Source organism: Anabrus simplex, chromosome 10, assembly GCF_040414725.1.
Source record: "Anabrus simplex isolate iqAnaSimp1 chromosome 10, ASM4041472v1, whole genome shotgun sequence".
Classification (NCBI taxonomy): domain Eukaryota; kingdom Metazoa; phylum Arthropoda; class Insecta; order Orthoptera; family Tettigoniidae; genus Anabrus; species Anabrus simplex.
In genome coordinates this window covers 3,278,451-3,301,241 of record NC_090274.1, presented here as the reverse complement: position 1 = coordinate 3,301,241, position 22,791 = coordinate 3,278,451, and the positions used below count along the sequence as shown (strand labels likewise).

At 40.5% G+C, this 22,791-nt stretch overlaps 2 protein-coding genes across 2 annotated transcripts in view; one reads left to right on the top strand and one right to left on the bottom strand.

The window, feature by feature from the left end:
• APP-BP1 (Nedd8-activating enzyme E1 regulatory subunit APP-BP1) overlaps nt 1-22,791 on the top strand; it is an 84,252-nt gene that overhangs the window by 57,962 nt on the left and 3,499 nt on the right. Inside the window, exon 10 of the mRNA XM_067155005.2 lies at nt 11,105-11,222. Coding sequence (XP_067011106.1) covers nt 11,105-11,222 — 118 coding nt within the window. The remainder of the gene's footprint in view (nt 1-11,104; nt 11,223-22,791) is intronic.
• Nucleotides 11,151-22,791, bottom strand: part of TppII (Tripeptidyl-peptidase II) — a 220,050-nt gene continuing 208,409 nt past the window's right edge. The window contains exon 22 of the mRNA XM_068229478.1: nt 11,151-11,277. The gene's annotated coding sequence lies outside the window, so the exon portion shown is untranslated. The remainder of the gene's footprint in view (nt 11,278-22,791) is intronic.

The following is a 22,791-nucleotide window of genomic DNA, read 5'->3' as shown; positions in this document are numbered from 1 at the left end:
TAGATTAAGCAGCGAAAGTGAAAAAATATCTGTTTTTGACTTTTCACTAAAATCCCCGCTGCTTGGCTCCCTTCATCCTAGATTAATGCTGCATACACCTGAATGACCGCAGACAAAGACTGCATCGGAAATTTCACACCCACGTGTACTCTATCCACCCATTCTTACGCTCTCCAGCTGTTCCCTACACTTTTGCTTCTGCTAGCTTTTTTACCTAAAGTTAGCAAACCCTAAGGTCAGTGAAATGTGGAGAAAATGATGCAAAAACTCCATTTTTGTATTTTTACGTGGAGACTTAACCACAGTCGCGAGTCTGGACGACAAGGGTTCAAAACTGTCAAAAACTGCTAGCGACACCAGGAATAAGGCAGCAGGGCACCAACATATGCTGCTGGGGAGTTAGTTTTGGATACAAGGAACAACAAATTTTACGATATATGCAATAGTTCAGAAGCAATTGTTTCTTTTCTCATCATGATCACCATAAAATATAAAATTTAGTCATCACCATCCTAAACCATCTCCAGTTTCCCGGGTGTGGTATATGAGCTTCCTCCTTGTACGATGCCTCCTCCCCCAACTTGTCCCAATCATGGACCTCTCAGCAGTACATCATTCTTAACTAAATCTATCCATTTCCTTCATGGCCTTCCCACGGGTCGTCTTCCTTCTACTTTTCTGTCAAATTCCTTCCTTGCAGTTCTGTTTACTGGCATCCTCTTCATGTGACCAAACCACTTCGGTTTTGATATCTGAATCGTATTGAGGAGAGAATCATCTATTCCTACTTCTTCTCTAATTTTCTCATTCCTAATCTTGTCTTTCCTGGTTTTCTGGATCATAGTGCATAGGAATTTCATTTCAGCTGCCTGAAGTTTGGAATTATCTCTATTGGTCAGTGTTGTGGTTTCGAGACTGTATGTAAGAATTGGTGTATAATAGGACTTGTTTTCATGGGTATTTGCTCATCCCACAGCAGGTGTCTTACCTGGTGGTAGAATTGTGTTGCCTTATTGATTCGATTGTTCACCTCATGTTTTGCTAGGTTGTCATTTGATATAACGCTACCCAAGTATTTGAAAACTGGAACGCTGTCCAGTTGAGCTTCATTTAACATGACTGTTGGTTCTGCTCCTTCTCCATACACTTTCATCACCACCGTCTTGGTCTTGCTGATGTTTAAACCATATTTCTTAAACTCCTCATTCCATTCTTTGAGTGTAATTACAATTTGTCAAAACCCACGCATCACTTCTTTTATATTAGTATTTTAAAATTTTCAGCCTGATCTGTTGAGCCGTTTGGCCTGAGGAGCGTTTTAAAAATACAAGGTGAAAGGGTGAAAATTTTGTTAAATTTTTTAATATCTCAAAAACTGTGGTTGATGGAAACCTGAAACTTGGTACGTTGCATCAAAATTCTAAGGTGAAAGCAGCGGCGGCTCATCCTACGTGCTACAACGCATACTTCAAACTTGGTAGTAATAATAATAATACAACTTTTCTCACAATTTATAACTCGGAACAAACAAAAACAACATTAATTTGGAAGCAGATGAATACTTCGACAACTGTCTACGAGATAAATAATTCATTGGAGAAATATTGTTTTTACTAACCTAATGGCGCAACTTACATCAGTGCAAATAGAATCATGGGAATATAGATCATCACTAAGAACACTAATTTAATTTCACTTTATATACACAGCAGTGGATAAATAATTTGATAAATCTCCGTATAAACTTTAGCACTAACACAATGACAAAAAACACGCACCAGTAATATAACCGCGAGATTAAAAACCGCACAAAGCATCTGAAAGAGCTGCCAACTGATTCATTGAGACCTCCCCTATTACCAGAGTAAATGTCCGGCTTCATGGCTAAATGGTTAGCGCGCTGGCCTTTGGTCACAGGGATCCCAGGTTCGATTCCCGGCAGGGTCTGGAATTTTAACCATCATTGGGTGTATGTGTCGCCTTCATCATTTCATCCTCATCACGACTCGCAGGTCGCCTACGGGAGTCAAATCAAAGGACCTGCATCTGGCGAGTCGAACATGTCCTCGGATACTCCCGGCACTAAAAACCGTACGCTATTTCATTTCACCAGAGTAAATTACATTGTAATGCGGGATAACATTTAGGAAGATTCTTTGACTGACCTACGAATTCCTTATTTTTGACACAAAAGGAAGGTGGATATTTTATTAAGCATGTGTGAGATAGATTGCCTCCACTTACGCTTTACTTTCGAGCCCAGACGGTGCTACTCTCTAGTGGCAGACTCGCTTACCACGTTCAACATCAAGGTAGCAGGAGACATTGAGTACTTCTATCCCCTTGCGGGAGAGGAAGTAACTATAAACGGGATCAGTGAAAGTTGATCCCGGTTTACGGTATACTCCGCCGGCTAGGGGGAATGTTGCAAGCTTGGCTGCGTCTGCGTATTGCTTCCTTCAGGCTACAGGCAAGGGCTCACTTCACATGAGCACGAGCCTTGCTCCCCGGGAGAACGGCGCTAGGTGTTCGACAGATCTCGTCCTGATTTTCACAAAACACAAGTTCATATCGTACTCAAAACAACGAAAAGGCACCAGGATACTTGTACTGTACATAAATAATATTCCTTACAGTTCCAAGCTACGTGCTGGAGCTCGGTAGCACGTATTGACCGGCCGCCACTGGGTGAAAGGATGAATATTTTAGGATGTTCACAGATGCATTGCCTAGGGTCGACCAATACATTTCTAAAGTAAGTTTATTTATAATACCTGTAAACAAACATGGGCCTTAGAGCTTCCTCATCTCCACTGTCATTGCATCAATTGTCATTATGTTTTCATTATCTGAAATGACATATGCATTCTCAGTTTCCTCAAAGTCGACTTTGTTTGATTTTAGAATACAGGAGAAGTCCGCTATAACGAGAACCCTGTTATAAAGACCGTTTATGCCTGTCGCTTCAAAATTCCTATATAAAACTGTGTATTATCCTTCGGTTACAGCGAGAGCCCTATCACTGACGCATCCGTTATTACAACCGATTAAGCATGCACGATTTTTTCCGTTACAGACATTTATGCACCCAACGATTGTATTGCATGCGATTGATCATCTTCGGTATCGTTTCCTCGCCATGTCCACTAGCGAGTTACCTCGTGGACATTTGAATGTGACGTCGGAGTCAGTTAGAAATACCCGTCGACTGCTGTTCCATAAAGAAAAATGAAAATGGAAGAGGAGAACATGTTTTCATAATAAATGCTTAAATAACGTGTCCGATAGCAGTTGTTAACTGTTAAAAATAAAAGCTGAAGTAAACGATCGCTTAATTTTAATGCTAAATAGTGCAATTAAGTAAGGATGGGACATGCCTCAAGATATGGCAAATTGCATCATCGATTTCAGAGGTTAGTTTTATGTTTTCTCACGTCTGATTAAATTTCGGAAAGACTATTATTATGTAAATTTATTGCAAGAAGGTTATCATTTCTCTACTGGCGCTTGAAATTTGTTTTCATGATACATATAGTATGGTTAAGTTAGGTTAGGTGACGCCATATGAATGAGCATTTGCCACAAAATGCATCCAGTACCATTTTCTCGCTGTGTGCACTTGCAAGCTGTCTCCTCAACAATCGAAGGCAATGTCGGAGTCGATTAGTAATATCCGTCAACTGCTGTTCTGTACAGAAGATCAGAAATGAAAGAGGAGAACATGTTTTCGTAATAAATACGTAAATAACGTAGTCTATATCAGTTAACTCATTAGAAATAAAGGTTAAGTGAACAATCACTTAATTTTAATACTCTACACTGAAATTAAGTAAGAATGTGATACACCTTAAGGTATGGCAGAGCGCATCACTGATTTCTGGGGTTAGATGATATTTTCTCGCATGTCGTTAAATTTTCGTAAGGCTATTCCCAACTAAATTTTTAGCGAGAAGGTTATCACTTTTCTACTGGTGCTTGTTTTCTTGATACATATGCGGTTAAGTTAGGTTAGGTGACGCTATTTAAATAAGAAAAATGAAGCGTTTGCCTCAAATGCAACCTTCGGCATCATTTTCTCAATGTGTGCACTAGTGAGCTCTGTCGTCGACAATCAAAGGCGATGTCAGAGTTGGTTATTTACACCCGTCAACTGCTAAAGAAAATTAGAAGTGAAAGAAGAGAATATATTTTTGTAACAAATACGTAAATAACGTGATCGATAGCAGTTGTTAACTCGTTAGAAATAAAGGTTAAGTAAACTAATGCTTAATTTGAATACTGAAATTAAGTAAGAATGTGATACACCTCATGATATAACAGAGTGCATCACTTATTTCAGAGGTTAGTTTATATTGTCTCGCATCTGGTTAAATTTCGGAGAGAGCGTGCAGCTGTGATCTTGCATCTGGGAGTTTGCGGGTTCAAATCCCACTGTCGGCAGCCCTGAAGATGGTTTTCCGTGGTTTCCCATTTTCACACCAGGCAAATGCTGGAGCTGTACCTTAATTAAGGCTGCTTCCTTCCAACTCCTAGCCCTTTCCTATCCGATCTTCAAGTCCAACAATCAACAATGCTGCCGGTCAACACAGCTTTAATACACCAAATGCCTAATTTCTCTGCTTAAGCTGATCAGTGTCAAGCCAACTCGGCATATGAAGAGTATCACCTTTTACTCTCCAGACTTTGTACGTACTTGTGTATATATTTTTATATGTGTCATTTCACATTGTATTCTTTAGTACGAGGACTACTGATATCCAAGAGTGTATAATTTTTACAACACTAAGCACCCCATTTATACTTTGTTCCAAACTTCTTAGTATGTATATTCCTTGTATTATTATTAATTATTACTCACCTGCACCATACTAACATTTCTCATTTCATTACCACACTTCACTTTATAAATTATTACAGTTAAAAATAACTTGCTTTAGGATTCGACAACAGTTGTTTATGCTTTAATATGGCTGATGATGACCCCTAGGTGGGTCGAAACTAGTTCCATGTAATTTAAAATATTGTAAATACATATTAGTATTGAATAGGTGGAAACCTTTACTGTGTTATTATTCATATGTTATCTGTGTCGGTGCGCCGTAAAGCCATGAGAAAAAAAAAAATTCTGAGAGGCTATTGCCAGGTAAATTTATAGTGAGAATGTTATCATTTCTCTACTAGCACTTGGAATATGTTTTCATGATATACTACGGTTAGGTTGGGTTAGGGGACGCTGTTTGAATAAGAAAACAAACGTTTGCCACAAAATGTGATCGGTCAACGTCAGGAGCGTATAGTTTTCTCGCTATGTACACTCGCAAGCTCTCTCCTCTACATGCGAAGGCGATGTCGCAGTCGATTAGTAATGCCCGTCAACTGCTGTTCTCTAAAAGAAACTACAAAATGAAAGAGGATAACACGTTTTCATAATAAATGTGTAAATAATGTGGCCGATAGCCGTTGTTAATTCATTAGAAATAAAGGCTGAAGTAAATGATCGCTTAATTTTTAATGATATATACCAAAATTAAGTTAGAATGTGATACACCTTAAGATATGGCAGAGTACATTACAGATTAAGAGGATAGTCTATATTTTCTTGTGTCTAGTTGAATTTTGAAAGGCTGTTCCCATGTAGATTTGTAGTGAAGAAGTTATCATTTCTCTACGTGCACTTGAAATACGTTTTCATCATACATAATATATATGATTAATTAAGGTGACGATGTTTCAAGAAGAAAACTGGAATGTTTGCCACAGATGTCTCTGGAGAGTTGTTATAACTCTTTCAGAATGAAATTAAACATATTCTTTCATGTTGTATCGGATTTTGAAAAATAACAAACGAGAAAGCCGTAGTGTGGATGTCATCCGCGAAAACGCAGGTTTTGAACAAACTGACTGCCGTTTCATACCGATTTTAATGTGGATGGTGTTTTCTCAGACTTTTACGAAAAATCGGATACAACGACAATCCGTTATAGCGAGTAAATCTTTCGCCGTTATGAATTCTCGCTATAGCGGACTTCTGCTGTATATCTAAAACAATATAATTATTTCAGACTTTCAAAAATAACCAAAACTTCATTGATTGATGTAGCAAGATTCCCTCCATATGAATATTTACGCAACTGATTGCAGCAGCATCCTAAAATGCTTAGACATGCTCGATGCTGGTGGCATTTAAAAATGTAAACGTCACTCGACGTGTTTGGCAGTGAATGTTTTAAGTTAACAACTCCTTTTATACCATCATTTAGACTTTCACGGCCCGTGTAACTATTCGTGATGTATATTTTGGGTTTATGCCGTGTAATAAACTATATAATCACTCCCAACGTGTTTCAAAAGGAATCTTGCCTTTCTTCATCTTCTTCTCCTTCCATGTGGAAAGTTTATACAATGAATACCTTTTATACCATTGAGATCCTTTACTCCTTTTGTGTTTGCCCTGTGTTGCTGCTCTTTGACATCTGTAATCATCTTTGTTTTTTGTTTCTTCTCATTTCTTGTATTTATCTAGCTTTATTCTCATTCTACACTTCCCTGAAGATGAATGTGTTGCCCCCCCACTTGATGAAGCTGGGAGCTCGTCGGGGGACCGATGAAGAAGACGTGGAGATTGTCCTCGTCTCCTCTTCGAGTCACGTTGGCCAAAGAAAGTTTCATCGTGAGAATGTTGGCGGTGGGGTAGGAAAAGTAAATATCTAATCTCTAGATGGCGTGCCATATGCTTCGTCTCAATTCCAAACCTCTCTGCAGGGTTCATACGGAGTGAGTCCGTCTGTCAGTTGGGGAGCAAACCCCTCGGTGCTACTCGGCAGGAGTAGGCTGCGTGTTTCCCCCTCTTCCTTCTTACTATCATGTATCACATCGTTCATTTCATCTCAGTAACTCTTCTGCTGAGGTTGACATCAGCTAGGTCATCGTGTCGTAAAAACTTGCTATGAAGATTCATCTCCTTTCATACCCGACCCCACAGACAAACAAGACAAAGGTTGGATATCCCTTATTTTTGTTCTTAATTTGTTCAAATGAGATGCATGCTTCTATAGGAGTTGAGCTGAGAAATATTTGTTAGTGCTTCCCCTAAACTTTTATTTCATCAAGCATCAATAATATTATATATAGTCTAGATTCTAGCAGCTTTTCTTAACCTTTACAGTGCCATGTTTTGATGACCAGGCATACACCCACGGACCCTTTTTTTTTTTTTTTTTTTTTAGGAAATACAATTTTACAGTTAAGTTTTTACCAATACCAATAGTGGAATATAATGTGAATTTGGTGATTCCAGAACTCATGTCATCAAAATCATGAACCAATGGCAAAAAACATACCTGATAACAAAGGAAATGGATAGGCTTGCTTGATACTGTGCAATGTCTTCGTCCACTTGTCAGCAGGAGGTGACAGTTCCTCGTGAGATTCATCACTATCACTTTGTCAGATGTTAAGTATCACCCACCACATATTCTCCTATTCTGAATCACTGTTTATGAGCAAATATTCAGCTTCTTCGTCAAGAAGTGATGAATTTGTACTTTGACACTCCGTTCTGGCTACACAATAGAGGGGAAGATGTTACCTTCCAAGGAAGACAAAATGGAATGGTATATCTGCAAATCCAAACCGCTTTGAACATTCCCATGGAACTTCAAAGTTTATGGTATATTGCAATGTTTGTTTCTTTGTTCAACCCTTGTCCTCTTTCTGTACGGGGTGGGGTATGAGGTGAGATGAATTTGTCGTGGCGGGTTTTTGTGACCGGATGCCCTTCTTGACGTCAATCTCATCAGACGAGTTAATCAGATGAAATGAATGACGTGAGCATGAAACCTGGTTCTGGCACATAGCCTACTCCCGTCGAGAGGTCTCCTCAAGGCTTAACGTCCCACCCGACGGATGAATTGCCATCAAGGGCATCATGTGCCCTCGTTCCATATGAACACTGCAGAGAAGTGTGGAATTGAGAAAAGTGTTTGTAAACCACCACCTCCCTTAGCCTGCCGGCTAACCACGCTGTCCGACCACACCTTAACGACCGTGGCCTCACCAGGCGGGTTAATTATGATGAATTATGATATTTGAAGTAATTCCTTTTCAGTTTCGAATCGGTTATAAATTGAACTTCAATGTATGACACTATATCTCGTGTATATACAGGTTTAGTAGTTTTCTTCTTGTTCTTCCTGAGACGTTTCTGCTTATCCAGGTCGTCCACAGAGCCTCTTCCAATCTTCTATTTTCTCCCACAGTCTATCGTTCATCACTCCTCCACCTGATCCCTCCATCTTGTTCGTGGTCTTCTAATTGGTCTTCTTCCAGATTCTGCCCATTCCAGAGCTCTTCTTCGTAATCTTTCTTGTCCCTCCTCATTTTAGTAAGATCCCCCGCAGAAAGTACATCTCTGTTGCTTGTAATCTCCTCAAATTTTTTTTTGTCCAAGTCCATCATTCTGACCCACAGGTCAATATTGGCAGATAATATGATTTAAATATCATAATTTTTGCTTTGGTAGGTAATTTACAGAGCTGGCCCCGCGGTGTAGGGGTAGCGTGCCTGACTCTTACCCAAAGGCCCCAGGTTCGATTCCCGGCCAGGTCACCGATTTTTACCTGCATCTGAAGGCTGGTTCGAGGTCCACTCAGCCTACGTGATTACAATTGAGGAGCTATCTGCCGGTGAGATGGCGGCCCCGGTCTCGAGAGCCAAGAATAACGGCAGAGAGGATCCGTCGTGCTGACCACACGACACCTCGTAATCTACAGGCCTTCGGGCTGAGCAGCAGTCGCTTGGTAGGCCAGATCCCTTCAGGGCTGTTGCATCATGGGGTTTGGTTTGGCTTTTTAGGTAATTTACAATTACACAGCAATCAAATTTTGAGCAATTTCCTATCCTCTCCAAAATGTCTTCCTTGATGTTTCCTTTCCCAGTTAGCATACTCCCTAGGTTTCGTAGTGAATGTGTTAAATGCTGATCAGCCGTTTCCTCGTGGTACACACAGACATGATTGAAATGTAAAATTTGCTTATACCGTATAATCCCGAATACCACCTGCTATTTTTTCCCCAAAATATTCATTCTAAATCTTGGGTGCGGGTCGTATTCAAGCCATTCATTCTCGTAAATGTTTACTACGTTTACATGGAGTATTGAAATAGATTGAAATACGGTTACCGTACTCAATATACCACATGTAAACCGGCATTCAAGTCTCATTGTGTTTTAGTTGCGTTCTAGAAAACAAGATTGATTTTTTCCTCAATGCAGTTACAGTGGCATGTAAACACGAATTGTAAGGTAATGAAATACAGTAAATCAAAGAATATGGGTAAGTATACGGTAAATATGAAAGCCACTGCTGCGAATGCTCGATCGTCATTTGTTTCACAAGTGTTGCTGGCATGCTGGGTGCGCGAACAGCTGATCTCGCGGGACATCGTACTTTGCGAGAGTCGAGACTGTTGGTTACGGAAGTCTACCTCACTCACATTCGAGTTCCGTATCTGGCCCATGAAAGTGCTGTCTCGATAGTAAGCGATGGATTCAGAACGGCGCCTGCGATCATTTACTGTGCATGAGAAACTTAAAGTTGTAAGCGAAGCTGAAATATACGGAAATCGTGCTGTTGGCAGAAAGTACGATATTGATGAATTGTGTATTCGTGATTGGTGGAAGAAGGAAAATCTTCTAAAAAGTAACGGCGATCGCAGAGCTTTCCGCGGGCGGAGTGCAGTGTTTCCGGAAATTGAAGAACGACTCCACATATTTGTGATAGAAAAACGCGAGTTAGGATATGGTGTTTCTAGTGTAATGTGTCATTTGAAAGCACTAGAGATCTCAAAAGAACTCAAAACACAGGGTTTTACTGTGGGCCGCGGATGGATCCGAAACTTTTATCGGAGAAAGGGATTGTGCATTTGGAGACGTATGTCTATTTCACAATGTCTCAGTGGGGCGTATGAAGAATAATTAACGGCCTTTCAGCGTCACATCATTCATTTGAGGAAGCAAAATTCTTATTTGCTGTCGCAAATTGGGATTGCTGACCAGACACCTGTCTATTTTGAAATGCCGTTGGAAAATACAGTGGATACGAAGGGTTCTAAAAGTGTAACCATCAGAAAAGGTGGTAACGAAAAGCAATGATGCACAATAATGTCGTGCGTATTAGCGGATGGAACCAAACTCCCTCCATACATGGTTCTGAAAAGGAAAACACTTCCGAAAGGAAACTTGCCATCTGGTGTTATTGTTAGAACATGAGTCCGGCTGGATGGACGGTGCGTTAGTTGAGGACTGGCTGAAGTGCATTTGGCAACATCGCCTGGGAGGTCTGTTACAAAAACGAAACGTGTTGGACAGTTACCGAGGACATACAACTGATGCCGTAAAATATATGATGAAGAAAGGAAAAACCGATCTTGCGATAATTCCCGGAGGACTCACTTCTATTCTACAGCCGTTGGACGTGTGCGTGAACTGGCCTTTCAAAACTGCAATGAAACAGCTGTACACCGAATGGATGTCTGATGGTGATCACGCGTTAACACCAACCGGACAAGCAAACAGGCCTGAAGTGGGACTAATATGCAGCTGGATCAAGACCGCTTTGGCGCGCACCTAACGATCTAGTGCCAAAAGCTTTAAGAAATGTGGAATTTCAAGTTCAGTGGACGGTAGTGAGGACGACTGTTTGTGGAAAGATGCCAGGAACAAAAGTTCCTACGGTGAAACTTGAGATGACAGTGGTGAATTGTGAATGATCTGAGTATTGGACAGATTTTATTTATGATTTCTGTGATGATTTTATTAATTGTAAGCTGTTTGAATTTATATTTGTGGTATATTTGAAGAAAAGTAAATAGGCATGTAAGTTACTTGATTTTTTTATTTTTTCCCGTATTTTGCCACCTCAAATTTAGGGTGTGGGTCTTATTCGGTGGCGGATGGTATTCGGGATTATACTGTATTTCTTATTCTAGACATGACCGACACACAAATACCTAATTTTAATAATTCTAACCAGTGTTGAGACCAAACTCTTAATTTATTTACGTATAACGTGTTCTTATACAAATAACTGGTATTTACATTCCAGGCCTGCATCGCCAAGCTGTTGAGTGAGTGGGGTTGCGGTCCTCTCTCTAAGGACGATTATGTCCACGAGATCTGTCGCTACGGTGGAGCCGAACTTCACTCGGTCTCTGCCTTCATGGGTGAGTATCTCTTTCGATTGGAACTGCTGGAACTTGTTTCTTGGGGGGGAGTTCTCTGCAATAAACACAAATGTAAACAGAGTAACAGAGAAGATAATGACACAAATTAATCTGATTGTTTCCTCCTTGCATTTCTTCCAAGGTTCACAACACTTCACACGTCCAGGGATCAGTAAACATTAAAACAAAAACATAATATTTCAGAAAGACTTACCAACTCACGTGACACACCAACAAAATGGCAGCCATAAAACAACTTCAGTGGTCATTAGAAAATGCCTTCACTTTAACATTTTACGCACGATCTAGGTGGTTGTGAGATAAACAGAACATATACAAGTAATTTGATTAATTAAAGAGAAATACACTTGAACCACAAGATCAAGAGTTACACCCATCAATGCTTTACTTCTCGCAGCCCAGCATTCGCTACATTCAGCTGCGCGCGGAACGACTGTCGTTTGTTTACACGCTCGCGGCCTTCTCGGGAAGGATGTTGTGAAGCTATGCTCAGAGCTCCCAACCTCTGTACGGAGGAACTAATGAGTGAGGTGCTTCGATAGCTAGTGGCAAGACGATTAGTCTGGACGGTTAGGATTCTTGCCGTGGACAAGACGATTGGTCTGGACGGTTAGGATTCTTGCCGTGGACAAGACCATTGGTCTGGACGGTTAGAAGACGCGAAGCGGCCTTAAGCCCCTAGTTTCATGTGAAAACACGATTGGTCTGGGCGGTTAGGATTCTTGCCATGGACAAGACGATTGGTCTGGACGGTTAGGATTCTTGCCGTGGACAAGGCCATTGGTCTGGACTGGTTCTTGCCGTGCGGACGGTTAGGATAAGACCTGGACAAGACCATTGGTCCGGACGGTTAAAGCCGCATTGTAATTTTACATGGTGTTTTTTTGTTTGTGCTTTTATTCAGCCGGGGTTGGTAATGCAATGTATTTATCAGCATTGATGGCAATGACGTCACATTCCGTTCACCATGACCAATGAGCATGCAAGAAACTACTTGAGCCATGGACGATGGCCGCTACTGTTCTTTATTAGGTTATAAAAGTAAATATATTTCTCGGGGCGGGCTGGTGGGTTCCTAGACATGGTAATGAACACATCTCTCCTCTAAAAGGAATTCCAAGTAAGATTTACATTATTTTCACTTCCCTATAATGTTATAAATGTTGGGCTGCGAGAAGTAAAGTTTTACCGTTACACCCATTACATATATTTTAATACTAGCTGATGTACCCGTGCTTCGCTACGGGATTCTCAGAAAGACTGACTTTGTGGTTTTCCTAACTGAAATCAACATAGGTCATTACAAAAACGTAAGTATGAATGTAGCGATTAAAAGCAATGCTATCATATAAAATACTCATTCAAATGGAAAGCCGCACGTTTTATCACTTTTAACGAACAGTGCTGCGGTTAGATTGCGGTGCCAATCTAATAGTCCAAAGTTCCAGACCTGGGATGACCAGGCTGCAGATTGCCATGAACACTCATCTGCCATTATTCCGTTAAATATGCACACTGTTCATTCCAATCAGTGCCTCAGAGTAGGGATTGAATAGCTCGAATGCTATGATGATCCAGTGTGTTACGTACCAGTGGCATTAGAAAATTTATAAACCAGGGCAATGGCATGCTAAAGAAGAAAGTTATCTAACTCCCCAGCTACTTCCCATCAATATTCAGGCAGGCTGTTACACTCTGTACAACTGGGCGAGTTGACTGTGTGGTTAGCGGTGCGCAGCTGTGAGCTTGCATCCGAGAGATAGTGGATTCGAACCCCATTGCCGGCAGTGCTAAAGATGGTATTCTGTGGTTTCCCACTTTCACACCAGTCAAATACTGGGCCTGTAGCTTAATTAAGGCCTAAGGCACTCCTAGCTTTCCTATCCCATTGTCATTCGAAATTTAACATGTGAATTACATCACAACTTGTTTTTTGTCTTATGGTAATTTGCTATGGCAGAAATAAATTTAAATATTAAAATTAAATGAAATGGTCCCAAACTATTGTACTTCGCCTAATTTCACAAACAAATTTTATATAAAACCTGCTTTTGTACCCATCACTTAGCACGTTCATGATTATCTGTCGACCACTTACTGAGGTATGTTCGTCGAAAGCAGCTTGTAGCAATGTACTTGTTTAATTTGATCTGTTTTTTGTGGTATAAAAACCAAGGGGTTTTTTGCTAGTTGTTTAACGTCTCACTAACTGACAGAAGAATGGGAAAGGGCTAGGCATGGGGAGGAAGAGGCCATGGCCTTAATTAAGGTACCTACAGTCTTGTATGTGATGTTGTTCATTGTTTGAATTGGCTGACATGGCCCTTGGTTGTGGCATCATATACGACCATTAACCCGGCTCGAGGGAGATAGGGTCATCTTCCCCATCCTTCACTTGAGTAATTCTTGTCTGTCGCACCCACATTGCGGGGGTGGATATCCTCCACATCAGTAGGCCGGTTTGAAGGAGGTATAACGTGGATCCTATGCCCCTGGTTACGGGTGAAGACCTTAACAGCATCTTAGGCAGAGAAGGAGACCTTCGGAATGGCGAAGATGGTGGATGAGGCAACCCATCATCTCTGGGGAAAATTACAAGAACTGCCTTGTGGAGAAGAGGGATCTTCAAAGGCTAAGGGAGTAAGCCCCGAAAGAAAATTCTCAGATGCGTTAGACTTAGCAGGTCAGCAGAGGAGTAAATTTGTACTTGCTTTCATCGGATGGAAGTTTAAAAATGGAAATGGAATTGACAAGTCTCTGGCTACAGTTGCACAATATGATGGTAATGCTGATGTTCATGCAAGTGTTAGATCAGAGAACAAAACCCGATTTGGAACAATAAATATTTTAACAATGATTGCGAAGGAAAATGAATTGAATGACCTAATGGAGAGACGAAAACTCGACATGCTGGGATTAATTGAAGTAAAATGGAAGGGGAAAAGAATGAAGAAACTAAAAAAGGGATGTACCGTGAACTGGATGGGTAACAGTAAAGAGAAGAAATGTAGTGGGATTTGTAGTGAATCAGAATGTCGAACCAATAGCTGAAGTTGAGTATGTAAATGAAAGAATTATAATAATGCACATACATGTAAACAAGGAACTACTGAAGATAGTACAGGTGTATGCTCCACAGACAGGATGTAGCGTGGGGAAAAAAGATGATTTCCTCAATGAACTGGAAACATATACTGTATTGTTGGAGATGGGATCAAGATAATGGGAGATCTGAATACTCACGTCGGAACTGATAGAATGGGATACGAGAATATTCTGGGCCCACATGGGTATAGCGATAGAAATGAGGACGGAGAGAAACTATTGGAGTTTTTGTATCAGAAACAACCTGATAATAAAGAACACATGGTTTATGAAGAGGAATAGCCATAAGATCATCCGGTATCTGGACAGTATGGAACACTCATAGATTTTATAATAACAGACCGAAAATGGCGAAGATACGTCATGAATACGAAGATAATCCCCAGTGAAAGTATGGAAGGTGATCATAGATTATTAATTGTGGAATTAAAACAAGTAAAAATCCCTAACCACGAACCTACTACGCTGGCGTAGCAGGGGGAGAGGTGATACTCCCAGGTGGCGGCTAGGGGGTCCTACCTGGCTTGCCGGCGGACTTGAGGGAAATAAAATACCTCTCGCGGACCAAACACACTACCCCCTGCGGGTGGCGGACACACATGTAGAATACACCTGCTGTATCCCCTGCCTGTCGTAAGAGGCAACTAAAAGGGGCGACCAAGGGATGATCCAGTTAGAACCACGAGACTACTTGTAATTGGTACCATCACACGGGGAACACACTGGGTCGCATTTACTTGTGCTTAGTACCACTATGTTAGGTACGCAATAGGTTTGTGATTAGTAGCGACAGCGTGTGAATCAGGAGGTGGGTCCTACAGTACGTGTGATTCATATCCCTATATGAGCGACACCATGGGATGAGCGACACCACGGTTCTGCCTTGCCTATTCTTAGTTCCCACTATGTGAGGAATTCCACGGGATAGTACGAGTCCCTGTGGTTAGTCCACTTATGTGCGGAACACCATAGGTTTGCCTTGCCTTTATAGGTTTGCGTTGCCTATAAATAGCGCCGCAATGTCCGAAACACCATACGTCAGTGTTACATGTGCGCATTACACTACCTGTGAATAGTACCATAATGTGTGGAATACCGCGAGTCTGCGCTACTTTTGATTAGTACCGCCAAATGACAAATAGCATGGTTCTACTTTCCTAGCGATAAGTACCATTGACGGGCCAATGACCGGGATTTTGGACCCGTTTCGACTACAAGCATAATCGATTCAGCGTCGTGCTATAAAAGCAGTCGCATAGTCAGTAATACTGTTGTTTTGTGCCAGCTTCTGTGCATGTGAGGCACTGTGGCTTGGTTCCACTGATCATTTTAAATTCATATCCATTCATTCTTCGTCCTCACGTTTTGAATTCTGGTCAGTGGAGGATTTTGGACTTTTAATTCGTCATAACATTTTGTCTCATTTCGTACCATTAGGGGCTGATGACCTAGATGTTAGGCCCCTTTAAACAACAAACATCATCATCATCATCATCAAGAAGAAACCAAAAATCAGGATTTGGGAATTGGAGGAGGAGGATAAAAGAATGGCTTTCCAAGATTGTATAAAAGGGAAGCTGCCTAACATGGAAATACAAAGTGGAGAAGAAGAGTGGGACTATTTAAGACAGACATTTGTGGAAGCAGCAAAGGTTAAGGGAAAGGAGACATGGTGGTGGACAGACAAAATAAAGAAATAAATAAAAGAAAGGAACAAGGTGAAGAAAGAAATGGATAAGGAAAAGCAAAAAACGTATCAGAGGGATGAGAATAAGATAGAAAGGTTACATGTGAAGTACAAAAGATTGAAACTACAAGTAAAGAGGAGTATCAAGGAAGAGAAGGAGAAATGTTGGGGAGAGTTTACCAACAAAATTGAGCAAAAAGTCAAGGAAATCAGAAACTATTGTACAGAGTAACAAAATCGAAAAGATTATATCAAGAAAAAACCCAAGGCCTTAGAGAGAGATGATGGATCCATAGTTCATGATGAAAAGGTTCATTAGAAAGTGATGGTAAAGTATTTTGAAAAACTTTACAATGAGGATGACTGCGCGGAAGAAGAAGTTAAGAAAATGGAAATAATAGATGGAGAAAAAGAAGAGAACCCGATAACATGGTTGGAACTTGAAAGGGCAGTGAAAGCAATAACCAAAGGTAAAGCAAGTGGAAAAGACGAATTCAATGCTGATATGATTAAGGCAGCAGGAAGCAGTGGACTACAGTAGCTATACAGAGCCCTCAATGCCATATGGAAGGATGAAAGTATACCTGAAGATTGGCTACAAGGAAGCATTGTACCATTGCTCAAAAAAGGAAATAGGAAGAAATGTGAAAATTATAGAGGTATAACCCTATTATCACATGGGTTAAAAATAATGGAGAAAGTCATAGACAAAAGACTGAGGAATATAATAAAAATATAGAGGAAGAACAATATGGCTTTAGACCGAATAGATCAACAATAGACTTTATATTTACAGTGCGAACGATAATGGTAAAACATCTGGAAAGGAACAAGGAAATCATATTCGTATTTTTAGATTTGGAAAAAGCTTATGATACAGTTAGGAGAAAACATGTATGGGAATCCCTACTGAAAAAGAATGTACCAAAATCATTAATTAACAAGATAATCGTGTTGTATCATGACAGTAAAAGCAGTGTACAAGTGGGGAGTGATGACCCTGAAACATTTTATACAGAAAAAGTCTCAAGCAAGGAAGTGCACTGTCGCCATTATTGTTTGTTATATTGATGGATGAAATCATGGAACTTGTAAAACAGAGTATCAGTAGTGATGTGGTGATTTGGGGAAAGGGAGAAAAGGAAGCACAAAGGAGACTGGACATATGGAATGAAAATCTGAAGGAGTTTGGAATGGTAATTAGTAAAAAAGAAAACTGTAGTCATGCACTGTGGAAAAGAGAAGTCAAGTGAACATAGACGGAGAACGGTTAGATAATGTAGAAAGTTTACATATCTGGGTAGCATTATTAATGGAAGTAATGAAATCAACCCTGAAATTGATAAGACTAAGTAAAGGTACAACATTTTATCATCAAGTCAAAGAGCTTTTATCGGATGACAAAGTACCCAAGAGAGATTAACATTATACAGATAGTATTTCATATACGGACCAGAAACACTGGTAACTAATAAGAGACATTAGTAAGATCCACGCAGTAGAAATGAAATTTTTAAGAACATCAGTTAAAAAGACAAGAAGAGACAGAGTTCAAAACATTAAAATAAGAGAAGAGCTGAATATAGAACCATCAGTACAGAACATACAGAAAGCAAGACTGAGATGGTTCGGACATGTTCAGACACCTCTGACACTGATAGGCCAATATCATTGTCCAGTTGCATGTAGCTGTTGCTTCAGACGACGATGTACATTTTCCAGTGATGTGATGATTTGCTGGTAGAAGCACAGGATGTCTCTGTTCTGATGTTAGCCTTCCTCCAACCTTAATCAATCCGTCAAGTGACTTTAGAGAACTCTTCTTTGGGAGGTCTTGATTATTAACTAAGCAATGTAGTACTTGAGCCAATGCTTCTGACTACCTGTTTCTCTGCTTTACAAGTTTCTTGTATTTCTAGTGAACCCTTTTTTCCTTTCTGGCGGTTTGAGTTTGCAATTATAAATGAATCATTGACAATATGCTACTATAGGCATAATTTCGGAAATGACGAGAATTTATTCAGTAGAATGCTGGTCGATGTTGCTGTCAAGGTAACTGCTGTGACCTTCAGCTCTGGTAGTTCTGTTTCAAATTCTTCTGAATGCTCTGGTTGTTGACGTTGTGTGCGAAGCCAAGAAGGTCCACTCCACCAAAGCGTTTTGTCTTGGAGTTCTGCTGAAGTAATTCCTCTTGAGAGAAGATCAGCCGGATTTTCAGTCGAAGGAAATTGCTTCCAGGTGGTTGCATCAGTGGCTTCTTGAATCCTTGCAATCCTGTTTGTGACAAATGTCTTCAGCAGCCTTGGCTCAGTGTTGATCCATCCCAAAACAATTGTACTGTCACTCCATAATCCAATCTGACCAATTTTTTCTTTCAAAGCACTCACTGTTGTTTTGACAAGTTGTGCAAGAAGAAGGGCTGCCTCCAATTCAAGTCTTGACAACGAAATGGTTTTTAACCTTTAGAATATCAGAGAGCGCAAAAGCGAAAATTGCCGGGAATGCAATAGCACTCCTTGCGCGAGCAGTTTTGTATTTGCTTGTAGTTCTTAGTTTCCAGACATATAGCAGCACAATGCGGGTGATCTAGACTCTTCGGAACCTGTAGTTTCTAAATCTACCACAACTATCACGCCAATCGCTTTATTTACGGAGATATGATTTTATCAAAGTGACCTATATTCTGTACACCGTAAAAGTTTGTGAGTAGGAAAATGGCCGCCTCTGCCGCGAGCGATGTGTTCGAGAATGATGACGATTTAGCTGAATATATTAACAGAGTCTGTGCCAATGATGACTATATTGAGTCACCAAGATCCAAAAAGAAGTCGCCTCCAAAATTGCACAGATTTTTGATCCACCAGGACTCGTGGGTCCAGTACTGATCAGAGGGAAGTTGTTGATGCAACACTTATGGGTAGAGGGATTTGAATGGGATCAACCATTGTCCCCAGAGCACCTTCAGATTTGGAACGAGTACTATACGTCATTAGAAAGAGTGAACAACATCAGAATTATGATAAACATAAATCCTGGAAATTGCTCTGGCTCTTTTGATTTGTTTGGATTTAGTGATGCTTCAGGGAAGCCTTTTGGAGCCTGCATTTATGCAGTTTGTCAAACGCAAAGTGGTCTCTACATTTCCAATTTACTTTGTGCGAAGACAAAAGTAGCTCCTTTAATTCTTTTATTACCAGTCGCTTATAGGTAGTGTATGCGAAGAATACCAGGCTTATTTTTAAGAAATTGCAATGTTTCAGTAAAATCATTTAAACTTTCTTATCATTATTGAAGATATACCTCCGACATCCTCCTCTGCGAACCATGTGACCTTGCCGCGGTGGGAGGCTTGCGTGTCCCAATGATGCAGATAGCCGAGCCGCAGGTGCAACCATATCGGATGGGTATCTGTTGAGAGACCAGACTAACGAATGGTTCATCAAACGGGGGGGTAGCAGCGTTTCGGTAGTTGCAAGGGCGGCAGTCTAGATGATTGACTGATACGACCTTGTAATAATACTCAACATGGCTTAGCTGTGTTGATACTGCTACACGGCTGAAAGCAACGGGAAACTACAGCCGTAACTACCTCCCGAGGACATGCAGCTCTCTCTGTATGAATGATGTACTGATGATGGCTTCCTCCCGGGTAAAATATTCCGGAGGTAAACTAGTCCCCCATTCGGATCTCCGGGTGGGGACTACACGAGAGGGGGCAATCTGCAGATGCTGTTTAACCTCAATTGCGACGCATTGTTTTCACTTCTGCATTTCACATTTCATGATCTTGCTCGTATTGAACATCTCAGGTTATTGAGAGTTGTGCTGTTGGGCGCCAATGGTTTTGATTGATTTTGAAGTAAAGTAACTTGGTACCTTCAACACTTTATTGCATTTGATATGTCTTAATGATGCGATATCACAACTTGATGACGAACATGACTGTCGCATACGTAACAATTTTTTAACAATACATAATCATCCGACCAATCGGAAATAGGCTTGGAAAGTGGCAAGTTCAATTAATGAAATAAATTTATAGAAATTAAAAGTTTCTTCATAACAATAGGCTAATTTAGGCTGCCAAAAGAGCGAAGAGTTTTGCATGAAAGCCATATCATGTAGGCAACTGAATTAGTATACTGTATTCATAATTCCAGTGTAATTGACCCGCTGTTGGCACAGCAAGAATGAGTTAGCCAGGAAATGTACAATTATATTGGAACTACCATATCAGTACTCACAAATTGTTCTCCAAACAGCCCCAGAGTAAGAAATATATATTTGGTAATCCATTCTGCAGAAGAAGGGCGAACCCACCATGGGTTGCTGCCCCATGTAGTCCATGCTCTGTAATTCGAGTCTGATGTGCTGATGATCTCACCTGTATCACGTCAAAAGTAACCATTGTTTTGAAGGCCTCTGGCTGGTTGAGGAAGCGGCAGGAAAGGGGAGGACAAACTCCACATCTTTGCACTCGGCTGTGTACAGCTCCGTGGCTGACTGGTTAGCATAAGAGTACTTATAGCGCTGTCTTCTTATCTTAAACCTCCCACATCAAGACATGAGCCACCCCCTGTGGGTGGTGGACACAGGTGAAGAAAACACCCACGGTATCCCCTGCCTGTTGTAAGAGGCGATTAAAAGTTGCGACCGAGGGATGGTGAATATTGGACCATGAGGAACACCGTGAGTCTACATTACGTGTGATTAGTACCGCTACGTGAGAAATACCATGGTTCTACATTACTAGCGGTAAGTACCATTATGAGGGCGCGTTGACGTGGATTTTGGACTCTTTTAGAGAACAAGCATCATCGATTCAGGAATGTCCTTTGGAAGCAGCCCCTTGAACAGTCTATACAGCCAAAACTGGTTAGGACATTTTTATGGAGACCGCAAAATCATAGTGTCATAACGGGGGAATATGCTAAAAAATGAAAAAAAAAATTATGCTGTCAAATTTAAGGTCAGGTTTGAACATAAAAATAGTTACAATGAAAACAAAGAAACAATTATAACTAATGAAATTAATAAAGAAATAAAACATTTTAAGAACACAAACTTAGTAAAACATCAAGTAAAAACGTTCTTAGGGACACGAACTATGCACGTTGCTTACAATTATATTTAAAGTTATTGTAGGAATGTGCAACATCTGGGCGATTTGCACACGTTTCATGTGTGGATTAGCATCTGCTTTCTCAATAAACTTTAATTTTTCATCATTTGTAAACTGTCTATCTTTCTTCTTCTCCATAACCAAATGTCCCACAAACCACTGTGCGTAAGTACAGTAGGCATAATTTATGTAATTCACTTATGAACGTAAAATTAAGCACCAACACGTCACACGAGCTACTGTTGTTCGATCCCGCATCAAAGACTGGCGTGAGTCTGATGCTCCCTGCAGCTGTAGGCCAACGCTAGGGCCGTGAAATGAAGTTTTGTACCAAATCCTTACCCAGGCCAGTCATCAACGTGGCCGGAAACACTAATTTAAATTTGTTATCGTGAGAGTTATGAACATACTAATGAGTGAGACAAATATTTCAGGTTCCCTATGGGAATCAACATCTAATGGCCGGGTTGGCATCAATTTTTGGAAATGGGACATAGTCTCTCATAGTGCATTGGCACTGCCGGTGGCTCCAAGCAGCCTACGCAGTGGCCTCCACGGTATGAACTAGCCTTGCATCTTGGTAGGTGCGCTATTTACCAACTGACGAGCCCATCTTAGCACACAGGGGCGAAATGCTGGCAACCAGGAATGAGTTGGCTGGAAAATTTATAATGTCCAATAATGGACCAACTATATTGGTACTAAAGAGTGACGTAAATGTGCTATCGAGGTTTCTTTAATAGGACATGGACTGGGACTTTCGAATAACAACACGCTAGAGGGGGACGTCTTACCCAGTTTTGATTGTATGGTTGTTTTTAGTTTGCCTCTGGGAAGGGGGGGCATTGCAGGTCGGATCCACTGATTGTTATAAGTTCATAATCATTGTTTATCATCGTCTTTTTGAATTATAGTCAGGGTTGATTTTGGAATTACTTTTAACTTTCAATATTGTGAGTTGGATCCGCTGATTATTTTAAATTCATATTCATCCATTCGTTCTTCATCATCAAGTTTTGAATTCTGGTCAGTGGATGAATTGTGTGAGTCTATCTACTGTCCTTGTCTCCTGCTTGTGTGTTGCTCACTCTTTCCGCGCTGGCTTCGATTCCCAGCCAGGTGGACGATTTTAACTTTCACTGGTTAATTGAGGCGTCTGGTATCAAATCAAGACACATCACTTCAAAAAAAATGTTCAGGAGACACAAAAAACTGAATAAGTCCTTTGTTTACTGACAAATAAATATTTCCCTAAAGTTTCATAAGTTTTGCTGTTTTATTTTCCTTTTTATATGCATTTTAATATTTGATGTGTCTTATTTTACTTAAAAATTTGCTCATGTATCTTGCTTTGCAACTCAGTAATCGGATGTATCATATTTTGAAAAAAAAAAATTTAAAGAACGTTAATATTCACTTCAAAATTACACAGGAGGTTTATTCAATAAAGTTTCAAATGTTACTGCTTTTATAAATGGTCATTTCTGACTGAGTCTTAACTAAAACCAAGTCACTTCACAGTTGACAATGTTTCTGTCTACTGCTTCATTTTCTGCCACATGCCTACTATTGAACTGAATGTAGTGTCTGGCCACATCTGTCAGTGGAACTCCTGCAGGCCACCAGTTGGGGAG